The following is a 14,498-nucleotide window of genomic DNA, read 5'->3' on the forward strand; positions in this document are numbered from 1 at the left end:
ACACAATCCACCTCTCCTGTGCACTAAATCCACAGAGTAAACACAATCTCAACTCAGACAAATGCATAGTTTTTATTCAGCCTTCCTCGTATCTCTCAGGTTTAAAAAGTAAAATAAACTCTTCAAACAGATGTTCAGGCAATTTATTTATTTATGAACATAAATAATCAAAAAAGGGTGAAAAAAGATAAAAATAACAAATGTTTTTACATTCATAAAGATATTTTGAAAGGTGCCATGCAATTCACTCTGGACACTCCAGCCCTTATTTCTCCACAAAGCATATGTTATACCAATGTAAATATTTTGACATAAAAGTGAACGCTTAGGTGACAAGACATAGTTCAGGCTTCACGAACTATGTATTCCTTAACTTCTACCAAAGGGGACATTTTGGCACCGGGACTGCTGTCCAGCAGGAGCGCGCCACCACATTATGACCCTCAGCCCCTGGTAAAACCCTGGATGTCAAAAGGTTTGGGGGTTTTTAAAATACTCTTTGGCCTAGGCTCCATTCAAAGCAGAGATCTGGCAGCGAAAGCTTTCACAGCACGTTATAAACTACCTGAACTCTGTGGCCCTTTGTGAAAAGGATAAAGGAAGGGCAAATGCTTGGGGCAGCGGCAGGGAGTGAGTGCCGCTCAGCACCTGCCCGCCACCCATCAGTAATTTGCTGCCAAGAAGGCCTCCATCCAGAAGTCTGAGCAGCTAAATAAAACGCTGAATGCAGGAGTTTTTAACGTTAGCAATGTTGGTCATAGCCGCACTTGTACTACAGCCTGCTGTGTGCCGCTGCTATTCGACTGCTGAAATCCTCAAGGGGATTCACCCAGGGCAGATTGACCCAAAGAGGCAGCAACTTGCTGCAACAAAGTTCTTCCTCCCTTTTTTGCATGGCCAAACGCCACCCGCTGATTGATTTTTCAGTGCAAACTGCATCTGCCTTAGTATCACATTATGCCAATTAACTTATTTTGACATTTTGGACTCCGATTAGGATTTAAAATTCCCCAAGTTTGGTCATTCCCAAAACTGAAACCAGAGGGTTAACCTGTAACTACCAGAGCGGATGGAGTACGACCCCAGAACTACATACGGGCCAGGAAATGAAGGTTAGTCTCACAAGTATTCTTGTACAGCAATTTTATTCCATAACCTCAAAAAAGAATTTCCTTCAAGTCAAGTCCTTCAGTCTGGCAAAACCTGCACGGTCATAGCAAAAGCACATAAGCATGACAGACAGAACAAACAGGTTGTATCCTTAAATGACAAATTATTTCTCGTGAAATATAAAAGTTAATCAAAAGTGCAATTCTTCCTTTCATAGGAAATTTTGAGAAATTTCTTCATGAAATTAAATAATCAAACACATTTAATTCCATAAAGTGAAAATATTTCAGTATTAAATGAAACTGGAAAGTCAAAATGAGCCAGATCAGAAGTGAAATGTTTCCATTAAAAAAATCTGATGGAATAAATACATTTCTGCACAAATATTTGTAGTTAAAACAGGGTTTTCCAAAGGGAAGTTTTGACTAGCTGCATTAATAACCAGCCATTTCCTCCAGTGACTGAACTGGTAAAGATTACCTCTCCTTCACAACAGCCAAGTCTGTTAGTAAACAGAGACCACAAAACTGCTAAATTAAAAGCCATATCATCCAGCTTTCAAGACAAGAACACGATCCACTGCACCACCACACAGATCACTGGTGTAAGCAGTGATACGCCTGGCTATGCAAGAAATCATTCTGCAAAACCCAACCCAGAACAAACCATAAAGACGTGTCTCAACAAAGTAATTCAAAAACATCCAACTAGGTGAAAAACAGGACTAAATAATAATTTGCAAAAACATTTTTGAAGATGTTGATATATTTGTAAAAGGAGGACACTATGCTAATTGATCCTTGACACTGAAAAGTAATAAAAATGAAGAAACAAAACAGATGTTTGGGGCAGAATAGTACTTAGGTGACTAGTGAATCAGAAAACTAATTAGGTGTTTAGAAATTAAAGTTCCATGTTTTAAAAGAAACAGCCAAAGGTTTCAGCAAATACAAACTGATGTGCACTGACAAGATCACTCCACTGCAAAGATTTCCAGCATATGCTCTTTCAAAGCTCTCACTGAAACACAACACTGCTGAAACAAAACAAAACAAAAAAAAGCTGGCAATTAGGAACAGTTTCATGAATGTGTTTATAGGCAGAAAACAGTAGAGGCACAATTGGCCACAAACTGTTGAAGTACAGAAATCCTCATGAAAAAACCAGTGCCCGTGCTGCAGAAAACATCATGAAATTACAGAAGTATTCATTAGGCTGGCTGAAGAACAAAACCTTAGGAGTAGAGAGTTTTTACCTATGAATAGCAAAAATGAAGAGCTGTAGAAGTGGTGTTTGCTGTAAACATGATTCAAGTAATATCCATTTCCAGAAACAAAGCAAAACCAAACAAATGTTTGCTAAGCTCAAATGAGAAGCCCAAAGGGACCCAATTTTACCACCTGTTGAGAGACTAATTCCAAGTGAAGGGCAGACCCTTTCCAAGCACATCGCCTTACAAGGCTAAGCAGATGGAATTGCTGCATATAGCTGCAAGGGAAACATGTTCTACAACCAAAACCCACCATGCAACAGTAGGTTGGAAATCCTAAATATAAACACACCCAGGTGCTTATAATTTTACACACGGTGCCAAACGCCCTATTTTGACTGTTCACTGTTGCTCAGGGTAAGGAGGGCAATCGGAACGGGAAGCCAAATGCCACCACACCAGCACCACAGGAAATTCCCAATTATCCCTAATTCAAGAATAGCACAGAGGACTACTCACATTTTCTTCAACTGAGCTGTCACGCAATATACGAGTAAATAACGCTGTAACTTGAAACAGGTTCTTTAGCTGTATCCACAGGCATAAACAAAACGGGCTTCCTGGAGCCAGGGATGCGTGGTGCTGAGGAGCACACCAGGGATCCTTGCTCATCTAAAACTGCTCAAGTGTTTTGTTTGCCGTCAGCCTAATTTCACTTAGGCAGAACCGAGGGGAATCAGAAGTAATTTCTGCACAGCCCTTGGCACGGGTCTTTCATTAGCTGCAGTTCAGCAGGAGTTAGGAATTCACTTTGTTTTTATCATTTCCTTCCATACATGATCACTATGATTCTTCTCTCTCAGGCCATTCCAGTTAAATTTTACAGCTTCTAGGTGAGGGCAGACATACCCATCTCTTCCTAGTTCATAGTTCAATTAATTGACAGAAGTTGCATAGAGATACTTTCTCCCTGATAAATCACAGACAGAGAAGTTGAGTAAGCCCTGCTGAAGGAGAGGTTACTCAATACAGAGTGAGGAGAGGACCCACCAGTACAGACAGACACATAGAGAAACATTAAAAAAAAAAAAAAAAAAAACAACAACAAAACAAACAAAAAACGCCACTTACCAGGGCCAGCAATCTGCCATCCTCCTTCATAGCCAAAAAGCGATTTGCACTTACACCTTTGATTGACACCACTCCTCTTTCTTCTGCTTGAAGTTGCAGTTTGACTGCGAACAAGAAAGACAAAAGTATATTTTTACCTCCATCATGATATTTCAGCACTTGACAGCAAAGCCTACTGCTTCAAACCTAAAACCAGAGAAAGCCTAAGCTTCAGCTTGCAGTGAAGATCGTAAGCTTTAAACCTCTAGCTCTCTGATCCCATTTTTCAAAGAAAACACTTATTGCAAATTTAAGCAGCTATTATCAAATTGGCAACAATAAACATCAGTTACTCTTCTGTAGTACAAAAAAGCAATTTACAAACCCATAAAATTCCTTGACAGACCACTTATGGCACGGTCAACTGCTCATAGAAAATAGGAATTTTTCATGGCAATTTTCTTACTGAGACATTTCTTAATGGTTATAGAACAGTATCAGACATTGAATGCATGCAATTCTGTACAGCTAGATTGTCAGAGGGGCATGAGTCTGGACTACGATAAAGACCATTCAGGACTGCATCACTCACTAAGTGTTCTAGCAGTTCCCAACAGAAAAGTATCAATTAGTTTACATCATACATCCAACAAGTGGTTAAAATAAACAAACAGAACTGCAAAAGTAGATGACGATAGCAAAGACAGAAGACATGATGTTATACAAGTTAGGAACATGAAAAGTCAATTTGAATAAATTATTTTTAAAATCCCAAACAGTCTTTTTTTTTTTTTTAAATCTGTAAGGTCAGATTGCATCGCTTTTAGCTACTGCCTGTGAATTAACACAAAGTCTAAACAACTGATTTTTCTAGCCACAAATCACATCCAGTAGTTTAGATGAACACACAAATATTTTCCCCTCTGCCCGCAGCTTGTTTCAAGCTATAAGCCAAAAGTGGCCTCCACGTGGATCCGTAAGAGCTGTTTGCTATTTATCTTCTTTTTTCTTCCCTGATTATTCCTGTTGTTGCATTCAGAACGAGAAAATAATCAAGCCTTTAAGGGGTTAAAGCATCTCTGCTGTATTTCAGCCTAACCCTAACAGGATAGAAGAGCCATTGTACCTCAAAGTTCAGGTTTTTCAACCATGAGCTATTCAGGACTACGAATAGTGCAATACAAGAAACCTTACCAAATACCATAGAAAAGTCCACCAGATGCCTTCTGCATGACTTAGGTATTTGTGGCTCAACAGAAATCTAAGCACTCTGTTGGAACTGCCATTTTTCTGGAGGAGAAGAGAAGGAAAAGGAAGCAAAGTACATGTTTTCCTAAACCTCACAGAAGATCCTGTTCTATTCCAACCATTTTTAGAACATGTCTCTCTGAAAACCTGACTTTGATTACTTAAAACATCACTTAAAAAAGGGGAAAAGACCCGTACAGCAACTCAAATGAGCTCTTTGGACTGCCTGCAGCTTGACATATGGTCCTTCCTCCTCCCCTTCACAGAAAATATGTGCCCATTCCAGCCCATTGAGCCAGTTTGCACAGGCAGTATGATCCAATCTGATTTCTGCTAAAAACAAACACAACCATTTCAGTAACAGTGGAACACAAGAAACGGGATCTCCCAAAATCCCTAGGTTTTCCTCTATTCTAGATGGCCGTTATTTCCAGTGAAACCTGCATCTGCAAACCCTCTCACTGAAAAAAAGAGCAATTAGAAGCAAGCCCAAACAAGGACTATTTTTCTGTGCAATGCTGTGCTTTCATCCCCAGTTCCGCTAAACAGGAATTTTTAAGAGCAACTATACTTCCGTAGCAGGAAGCAAGATCATTGCAACACAGGCATCAAAAATGAGGAATAGTTGAGAAACAGCTTCTCACCTTCTTGGGATGTATAAAGACAAAGATTACTTTTGCCAAAGAACTGCAGCAGCAGCAGCAGGAACAAGCAGGATGTCGCAAGCTGGTACTGGTTATGTATCCATCAGGTGTTGAAACACAGGGTATGACTCGCCCAGTGCAAGACTATTGGTGTTTCTAAAAACAAACTAGACTGGAACTTCTCCCTCCTTCTGCTCGCATCCCAGAAATTATTTTGGGAATTAGTTTAAAAACATTTTCTATTTGAACATGGTATACAGAGATCAGACCACAATAAAAGCCCAGCTAGAGGAACCAACAGCTGTGCTCCACGCACTCAGAAGTACGCGGCCAAGGACCTGCATCGGTTTCTCCTTGTCCATTTCCTTCTTTGAAGGGTTCATGAGCAGCGCACACCTGGTTCTGTACAGTGAGGCTGGAATTACAGCTTGGTGGGAAAGTCTGATGGGCAATACTGGTGTACACCATCTCACACATGAGCTTCATTCACCCACCTGCTTTTGTGGCATATATAGTTTTTTCTATTTAATGATGCAGTTCTAAAAAGCTTGACCTTTTAAGCCACCAGAATAAACGCTTGAAGTGACCGTAAATTTTGGAGCAGAAGCATCTCTTGAGATTCAGAGGGAGGTTGCTGCTTATTTGGCTTTTTGTTGTGTGGAAAAAGATTTCTGCAATACAAATGAAAACTGTCTTGGTTTACTCCTGTCTCAAGACAGGACTGAAGAAATTCCAATAATACCAGGAACATGAAGACTTTAGGATAATTGCTGCAAACCCTTTTTTGCTCATTAAAAATTTTTCCCTAGATACTGATAGACATCGGTGAGTTTCTCATAAATCCACTAATTTGTATACACAACTGAAGCCATATTAATACAAATATGCACACTAAAGAAGATAAAATGGTTCCTTGTGAATTATGTATCTGTCGCAATTTTGCACAAGAAAAAAAAAAAAGAAACACTCTCATAATTCACTAATAACTCCAGACTTCCAAGGAATAAAAAAAGCTCTGTATTCGTAAAAAGTTAGGTGAAATGTTTAATTTCATCCCAGAATCAAGTATCGAAAATACAGCCCTCCCAAGTCATTAAGCAAAAATCAGACTTGTGAACAGCTTCAAAAACATGCAGCGCAACTCCTTGCCCTCTGGGGACGGAGGAATGCAGAGAAGTGCTCTGGGCAGGGACCAGGGGAAATGGACTTTTGAGATGTGCCCAAGCATACAGCTTTCACTGCACGCTTAACAAGAAACAGCTGTGTGAAATATCTGAAAAGTAATATTAATTACTACAGTACGGACTTATTAGGCTTCGTGACTTTCTCTTCACAAAAAAAAGCACACCAACTCCTACAGCGTCATACCAGGCCAGAAGTTCAGATTCTGTAAAAACAAACTTTTAGTAAAGGTTTATAAGGCCTGGAAAAATATTTGTATAGTTTGGAGAAGCTTGTGAAAAGTGTTACTCTTTAAAAAGTATAAAAAAAAAAGAGAGGAAAAAAAGATTTTCCTGCAGAGTTTGAAAAGCACTGCAATACTGAAAGCCCCAAAAGCAAAATCAGCTTCACTGGATTTTCCTCTCCAACTCGAAAAGCACATGAATAAAGAGACCCAGAATAATACTGTAAGTTTTTCAGGTTTCAGTGGTATTTTATGGCTTTACTAATGCAAGGCAAGTATTTGCCACAGAGTTACGTTGATTTGGAGATGCCAAGACACAATACAGCCTTACTAATCAAACACATTTTGACCATGCGGTCATCGCCAGAAGCAACAATTTTCGGTTTAGCTCAATGCAACTTGGTATGATCAGTCATAAGAGAAACTAACACTTGACACTGATGATCCATATCTTTTTGCAGCCTTTAGGTCACCAATAGCAATAGTTCAGACATGGGCCATCAGTTCAGATCTATTCGTAGTATTTGTTTTCAGCATACTTGAACGTCAAAACCAGATCCATGAAAGTAAACCAATTAAGAAGTTTGAAATCCAAAAAAGTAGCACAGATCATTGTGAAACAGCTAATTAACAAACTGAGGGCCAAAAAGTCACGTTTTCCCAGTTATTCTGGCAGTCCTTTGGGAGGGCCCCCCTCCAGCTCGGCAGTGAGTTGTTTCACTGTTCACATTCATAGCATGCCCTTTAATTTGTGATGAATGCCAAGTGCAAGGCTACAGTCGCTGCCTGCTGGTTTTGTGACAACAGAGAACTCGGCACACTAAGCAAACATCCTGAGGACTGAGGCAAAGTCATCACAAAGTTATGAAATAAAAAATGTCCTATCCTAATTAGAACCTACATGATCTTTATGCACTGACAACTAAAAAGGACTCAGTGAATTTACTACTACTATTAAGACTTTCTTTTGTATCTCTTCATAATAAGCTGCAGTACAATCATCTTCCCTTTTTCTGCTGAATAAGATGAACAGCAAGACATACCAATTCAATTTCATGCCAGGGTAGGAACTCTGAGGAAGAAGGATGAAGTTGTCTCTTTGGAAAGAAAACATGAATGGAATGAAGTTAGGGCACTGAACTATAATTCAGGAGATGGATTTAAAACTTTCCTCTGACACAAGCTTCTAATACCGTAAGATAAAATTATGAAAGTATCCTAAATAAAACTCTCCCTTGAGGCATTTCCTTGTTCCTGTATTCAGCACAATCACAAACCTGTTACCTGAACAAAATGCAATTTATGGATCTAACAACACAGTCCATAATTCCGCAGTGAAGATTTTCCCAGAAAAGGCACCAAGCCCAGAAGCAGTCACCCTACGGCCTCTGACAAGCTGCATAGTTAAAAGCACAAAAACGGATGTGACTTTGTAAGATAGAAAGAGAACAAGCTGCATAAAGGTAAAATTCTCAAACCAAAATTAAATTAATTAGTAGGTATTTATAGCCTGCAGGACAGAAGGCATTAAACACATTTTTAATCAGAAGGCAATTGTTTAAAATCTACCTGGCTCAAAAGCAAGAAATGCCTAAAAATGTTCTAATTATAGGGGAAAGTTATACAATATCTGACAGCACACAATGAGCAAATCTCTCTTTGGTCACCCTGCCCGTGACATGAGGAGGTCCCCTCACACTCTTCCTTGGGACTGCATTTTCCAATTCCTCTGTGCCCTAACAAACACGGGAGTGAAGTACCTCCAGCTCCGCCGTGGCCTTTCCTCAGTTAGCTCACCCACACAGCAGCACCACCGTCCCCAGGTCAGATCATAAAACTTCAGTGTTCAGCACAGGAAAAACATGCAAATGTACAAATCAGGTTTTAATTATGGGTCCAGAGATATGATCTTTTTAGTCACTCTCTTATGATAATGAGTTTTTCTTCAAGTTTTGCAAAAGGATCCCCATCCTCTTGACCTGCAAAATGCTTTCCACAGGCAAACTGTGTCCAAATCCTGTCTCCAGCTGCTAACCGAGGGTGGTGCAGCCCATTTCCAAAACAGGGGAACTCTGCATCTTAGAGCAGCCAAGCTGAGAGCACTCACTGAGCCCCAGCTCTTCCACCAGCATCTGTGGCAACCTCTGCATCTCGACACAACAGTTGAAACAGAGAACATCAATGGTTTGTCAACGATTTTTCACAGCAAGGTCAGTGAACTGTAGCTGAGCCAAACTAAAGGCTAAACCCTGTGAAAATGTTTACCATGTTTATTTTTGACAGGACATGCAAAAGCAGTCCTAACTCAGCGCCCAGTTGTCTAACATTGTTAAAGCTATCGTAAAGACTGTGATTTTTATATATATACACACACAGAGCCTTCTAAAGCTATAAGGGTAGTCCACTACTCAGAATTTCCAGTACAGATTTTATTTTACAGTCATGTGTCTTCTTGCTTATACCACCATCTACATCTCTATATGGCAGATTATCCCAACAGCAGCATTTACCCAAGGAGATGACCATTAACTAGGAAAACACATCACTTGGTGTGTAGCTTGAGTGAAACCAGTATGCCTCCCAGTAATATAAAAAAGGATAGAGTGGGGACATTTTTTCTTCACAACACATTGAGGCTGTGATAAGAATATGTATTTGCTGATGTTTTGGTAGTATAACAACATGAGCTACAGCCTAACCTGAATTTCCGCTACCCAGTACAATCTGTGGCATTAAAGGATGTGGAACCACACTGCAACGTGCACCAAAATGTCTGGCAGAGAGTTTTCACCGCCTCCCACTACACACAGTCCCTCCTGGACAAATACAGCTATTCTGTATCTATGCACACAAATGATCATGTAAGAGGAACCTGGGAGGTTTTTGCCAGCTTCCTTTCCATTAACACAGGAAATGGGCAGGTACGTTCTTTCCAACAGCAATGCTCAGGCAGAGAGAGATTCTTACCAGCACCTGAAAGGCAGAATGACTAAACAGTCGGTTTCCTTTTTGTTGTAAGACAATTTACAGAAGATCAAATCTCTTCAGGACTGCTCCCTGATGTATAGATTCAATAGGTTCAACAGTTTGGGGTGGTTTGGTTTTTTGGGGGTTTTTTTTAAGATCATGTTTTGATCCTGTGACGCGTTGAACACAGACGAAACACTGCGCTGATGTATTCCTCCTCTGCAGCCAGCAGAGCTCTGCCGGCACAGATTTCTGCATGCATTCATGTCATTAGTGGATTGTGGACATGAAATTGTAGTTACACTACACGACTACCCCTCTTTCACAGGGTATACGGTCAGGACAGATCTACAAGTTGCAGGTTAAACTAGTCAGCATATTTAAGAGAAAGTTACAAATATTTATTTCACAATTTGGAGATACTTCTCTAAGAATATGGAAGTTGAAAAGTGGTGTTTAATAGCAACGTGGTTGGCAAGGTTTCAGAATTCTGTTATAACCTGGATCTTCCCCATCTTTTCTTAAAGAGCTCAAAAAGGTATTTCCAATGCAGTTTTGCATACACCAGTGGAGAAAAGAATTTTATGGAGGAGAAGCAGCACGACACGGACAGAAAAGATGCTAGCAAATGCAGAGAACACCAAAAAAGCATACATTTTCCAAAAGTTCTTTTATTGCCCTGAGCACTAGAACTGAAAAATTACACGTACAATGAAAACTCTGAAGTCCTTTTACAGTTCTCCCAACCCAGTAAAGTTTTTGTAATGGCCCAGACCAAATTATACTGCACTAACTTAAATGGTCCCAAATGGTTTCATTGCTCTGCATCATAAAGGGTTCGGCCAAAAAAATCTCCTTCAAAATTGGTTTATTTAGAAGATCTTGACAAAATCTAGCAGCTTAATACTTTAGAAAAAGAGAGCTGCACATTTTGGAAGTTACTCCCTGCTGAGCTCGTACTGCCTTTCTCACACGCTCCCATCGAACATCTGCTGGCAGCTGCAGAGGAGCAGTCTCCTGCATCCCAAGCCCTTTGCCTGGGGCAACCCGCGTGCGCAAAGCCACGTGCTGTTATTTTACTCATAGCAGCTGCATTGGCCAAGATATTCTGGGGCAGGAGTATGCCACAGTATCACTAAGGAAGAGGGAAAGCAAGGGTTGTAGTGGGGAAAGAAAGGGACAGAAACATATTAGGAAAAATAAAAGACAGACACGTAAGAAGCAAGCAGCAGTGAGGAAGGGGCAGGGTGCTGTACTGGAGCATGAGGCAAATTCCTGCACCACAAGTAGGTGGAATTTGAGATGTATTAGCCAAATGGATTCATAATATCCCTGTTTTCCTACTCTTTCACAAGGAAATGGGCAATCCAACCACTACATCAGAGAAACCCTAAAATAAAACCAACCACGAACTCCTGGCTTTGGATACACTTACACAGCAAATAAAGGTATGATTAAAGCCTAAGCTGTACTTCCACTAAACTACCTAGTAAAGATCCCTACAAACAAACTTCAATGCAGACCACGAGCACCCTGCCACAGTCTCAGGATCACACAAAATCCAGGTCAGAAGGACTCTATTTAGTCCAGCCTCCTGCTCAAGGGTCTCCATCACTTCACAGCAAAAACTCTGCTGCCACATTTTCACTACTGTCAAATGTACATGCAAGCTAAATCAAAGCTCACAAGGGTTCACTGATGTTTCCTGCAGTCACACCTCTTCCTGCCACGAGGCGCAACCCCAGTGCCCCACGCACACATACATGTGCAGAGGCTGCTTTCATGCTCTGCAGAGTTTTCCCACCACACCGAAATGCTGTTCCCAGGGCAGGACCATGCAACCTGGACATCCACTTTCAGCACCTCCACCCTTCCCTGCAGGACCCCAAACACCACTCTCAATACCCCAAGATGAGGCGCCAGCATCATTACACCACCTACCATCTGCACGCGCAGGTCTTCACTGTTCTGCCTCTCTCACTTAAACAGTCTTCTTAAGACAGCAGTAAAGAGAAGCTCTTTGCATGACTGTAACATCACTATTAACACCCTGTGAGAACATGATGCGAAATACATTTTACCAAGAGGACTCTGGGCCAAAAATTTTGATCAGCCAACATTACAAGAGATTATTTGCAGTTTGTGAACATCTCTACAGCAACCACATGCCTTATCCAGACACAGCAACTAACAGAGCAGTGTATGGACCCTGGAAAGAAGAATCTGATATTATTTCAGCCCCCATTTTCACTAACATACAGCCACTTTATTTGAACTGAAAAGGTCATTAGCAAAACACCTCTCACTCAGTTTACAAGAAGGGAGAGTTTATGTACCCCCTGAAAAATCCCAGGCTGCACGTCTCTGGATCAATGACTAGCGTTACTACAGGCTCTGCTGTGGAAAAGCTAAACCCAAGCCAAAGGCTCAGGGCCCATCTCCAACATATTTGCAGAGGCCCCGTAAGGAAAATCCTTCCATGAGGCCCCTGAATGACACTGCAGTGAAGCAATTGCGCCAGCTCCCCATCACTCGTCCTTCTGCACCTCTGTGCCCACAGAAAAGAGCAAAGCAGCAACTATTTTGCACTCTCACTGCTACAGAGGTGGATCACCTCTGGAGGGAATAAGTATCAGAAATGCAAGGAAGTTCATAAAAAAAAGGGGGAAAAATAAAAATCAACAACACTTTGCTAACTGCAACACCCTACGACCCAATTCCCACTCCCGCGTACTATGGCTGAAGCTGGCCAATTCCTTCATGCTTGGGGGCAACATCTATTCCCAGCCAGGTGTCCAAGCAAGACACACAGAGTCGGGCGTGCTTGCTCCGCACCTAACATAATAAACCCTCCCAAACCCAAGGGCTGGTTCACCAAAGATACACATGCATGTACACACACACACACAGATTAATACCCCCATTTTGGCACTTCCAGAGCCAATGCTGCCCGCGGGGTCAGATCCAAGCCCCAACACAGAGCTGGTGATGCCTACTGTAGCTTATCTCTAGGAATTAGAAATATCTTTGTCCCTCTCTCCCCCACATCTAGTCTCCGACACTTTTTGATTCTCTTTCACAAAGACGTATTAAGCATATTAACATCTTTTGCTAACCGATAAGCTTTGCGTTGATGTATGAGGCATCCCCAGTCTTGAGACTGCAAACACAAAAACAACTCTGCTCGCTTTCATATGCTCACTGTAAAACAACTGCGCCATTGCCAGAGTTGTTGAAATACATGCTGCCTAAAACCTGCAACACGTGTGGAAGAGAAAGGAGAAACAGATACAGAAAACAGCAAGTGAACCTTTGCAGAAGAGGTGGTCTTTTAATAAACAAAAACCTCAGAACAGCAACAAAAACAATCAAGCATACGAAGTGTCACACTGAGAAATAGTGAGTCACGCTCCCGTACAAAGGCACATTTCTTTGCTTTTGCATGACAACATTGTAAGTGTATCATTTTCCTTTTTGCCAGCCAGAGGCATAAAACCACTCACAGACAGACCTAAGGTCTTTAAAATGTAAACATCTACAACAAAAATACACACTTCTGAAATATGAACACTTCAAAAAGTTCCGGTTACACTTAAGAGTAAATCCAAGGCTTCAAACAGAATAATAACTTGAGTAACTGTTTAAATATCAACCCTGCTAACCTAGTCTACCACATACCACGTACATTCCTAGATTTTAAGAGTTTTCATCTTTTTAAGTAGTACGAATCCTGAATACAATGAAAATTATTTCCCTATTCCGGTTGTCCATATATTCTCATTTACATGTTAACCTCAATTCCTACAAATACCCAACTCCACCTAATATATACCTGTCACACTGGGAATCCTCCCCAGGAAACACTGATTATAAAATAGACGGCATCCTCAAATCTTGCCTTTATATGAAATTTATAGGACAGAAAAGTAATCCTGCAGAACAATTTCGGAATAATGTGACATACACATTTCTGGCAACAGTCTGGCTTAGTGCTCCTTGCCTACGTGCCCACGTGTAAAACAAGCACAACCACATTTCTCCATTTCACATGGGTTGCATAAAATGGTTCATCAAACTTCATCAAGTCCTTTAAAAGTTAAAAGCACTAGAGTTTCTGTATTCTGCTTACAAAACACAACTTGGGTATTTTGTGCTGCTGAGTGAACAGCAATTGCTTGGCATTACATAAGGATTCCAAATGCCAGACACTGCAAGTACTCCATGGTATAAAATTCTTCTAAATACCTAGCTACCACACCATTTGCAGTCTCCTTGTCCTTGCAGGTGAGTTGACTGCATCATTTAAAGTTGAGAGGGCAAAACCAAGCAGAAAAAAAACACTAACTTTAACAGAAAAGAATCTCATTCGTTACTGGGTACAGATAATAAAGCCTCGTCTCCAAGTTACTGATACCTCTACCCCAAATTGTTGACCAGAACAACATTTGAGGGTTTCCTATCAAAACAACAAATGCATGTTCACACATGGGTTTTAGGACTTTTCCCAAAGGGGTTTTCTTAACAAGGGCAAGGTAATCCATCATGTTTCTTTCAACTGCTTTCACTTCATTCACAAAAGTAAATCACAGAATAACCACTTTCAGTTTTCCAGCTTTAAAACAAAGCTGGTGCAAGTGTTTAGCCAACAGAATGATGTCACTGACTAATATCAGAAGATGTATACAGAACTTGCAGAATTTCAGCTCTTTATGTTTACCTTGCATTCACTAATCTCTTTGTAACTATAACCTGGTTTTCACTCACAGCAAAATACACATACATAAAAACAGGGACAACCTGAGAC

The 14,498-nt window shown here is 40.8% G+C and overlaps 1 protein-coding gene across 1 annotated transcript in view; it reads right to left on the reverse strand.

Annotated features, from left to right (window-relative positions):
• The window catches only part of FGF2 (fibroblast growth factor 2), a 33,941-nt gene that overhangs the window by 7,717 nt on the left and 11,726 nt on the right, over positions 1–14,498 (reverse strand). Inside the window, exon 2 of the mRNA XM_054824032.1 lies at positions 3,452–3,555. Within this exon, the coding sequence (XP_054680007.1) occupies positions 3,452–3,555 (104 nt within the window). The remainder of the gene's footprint in view (positions 1–3,451; positions 3,556–14,498) is intronic.

This window comes from Grus americana, chromosome 4 (genome assembly GCF_028858705.1).
Source record: "Grus americana isolate bGruAme1 chromosome 4, bGruAme1.mat, whole genome shotgun sequence".
NCBI lineage: Eukaryota > Metazoa > Chordata > Aves > Gruiformes > Gruidae > Grus > Grus americana.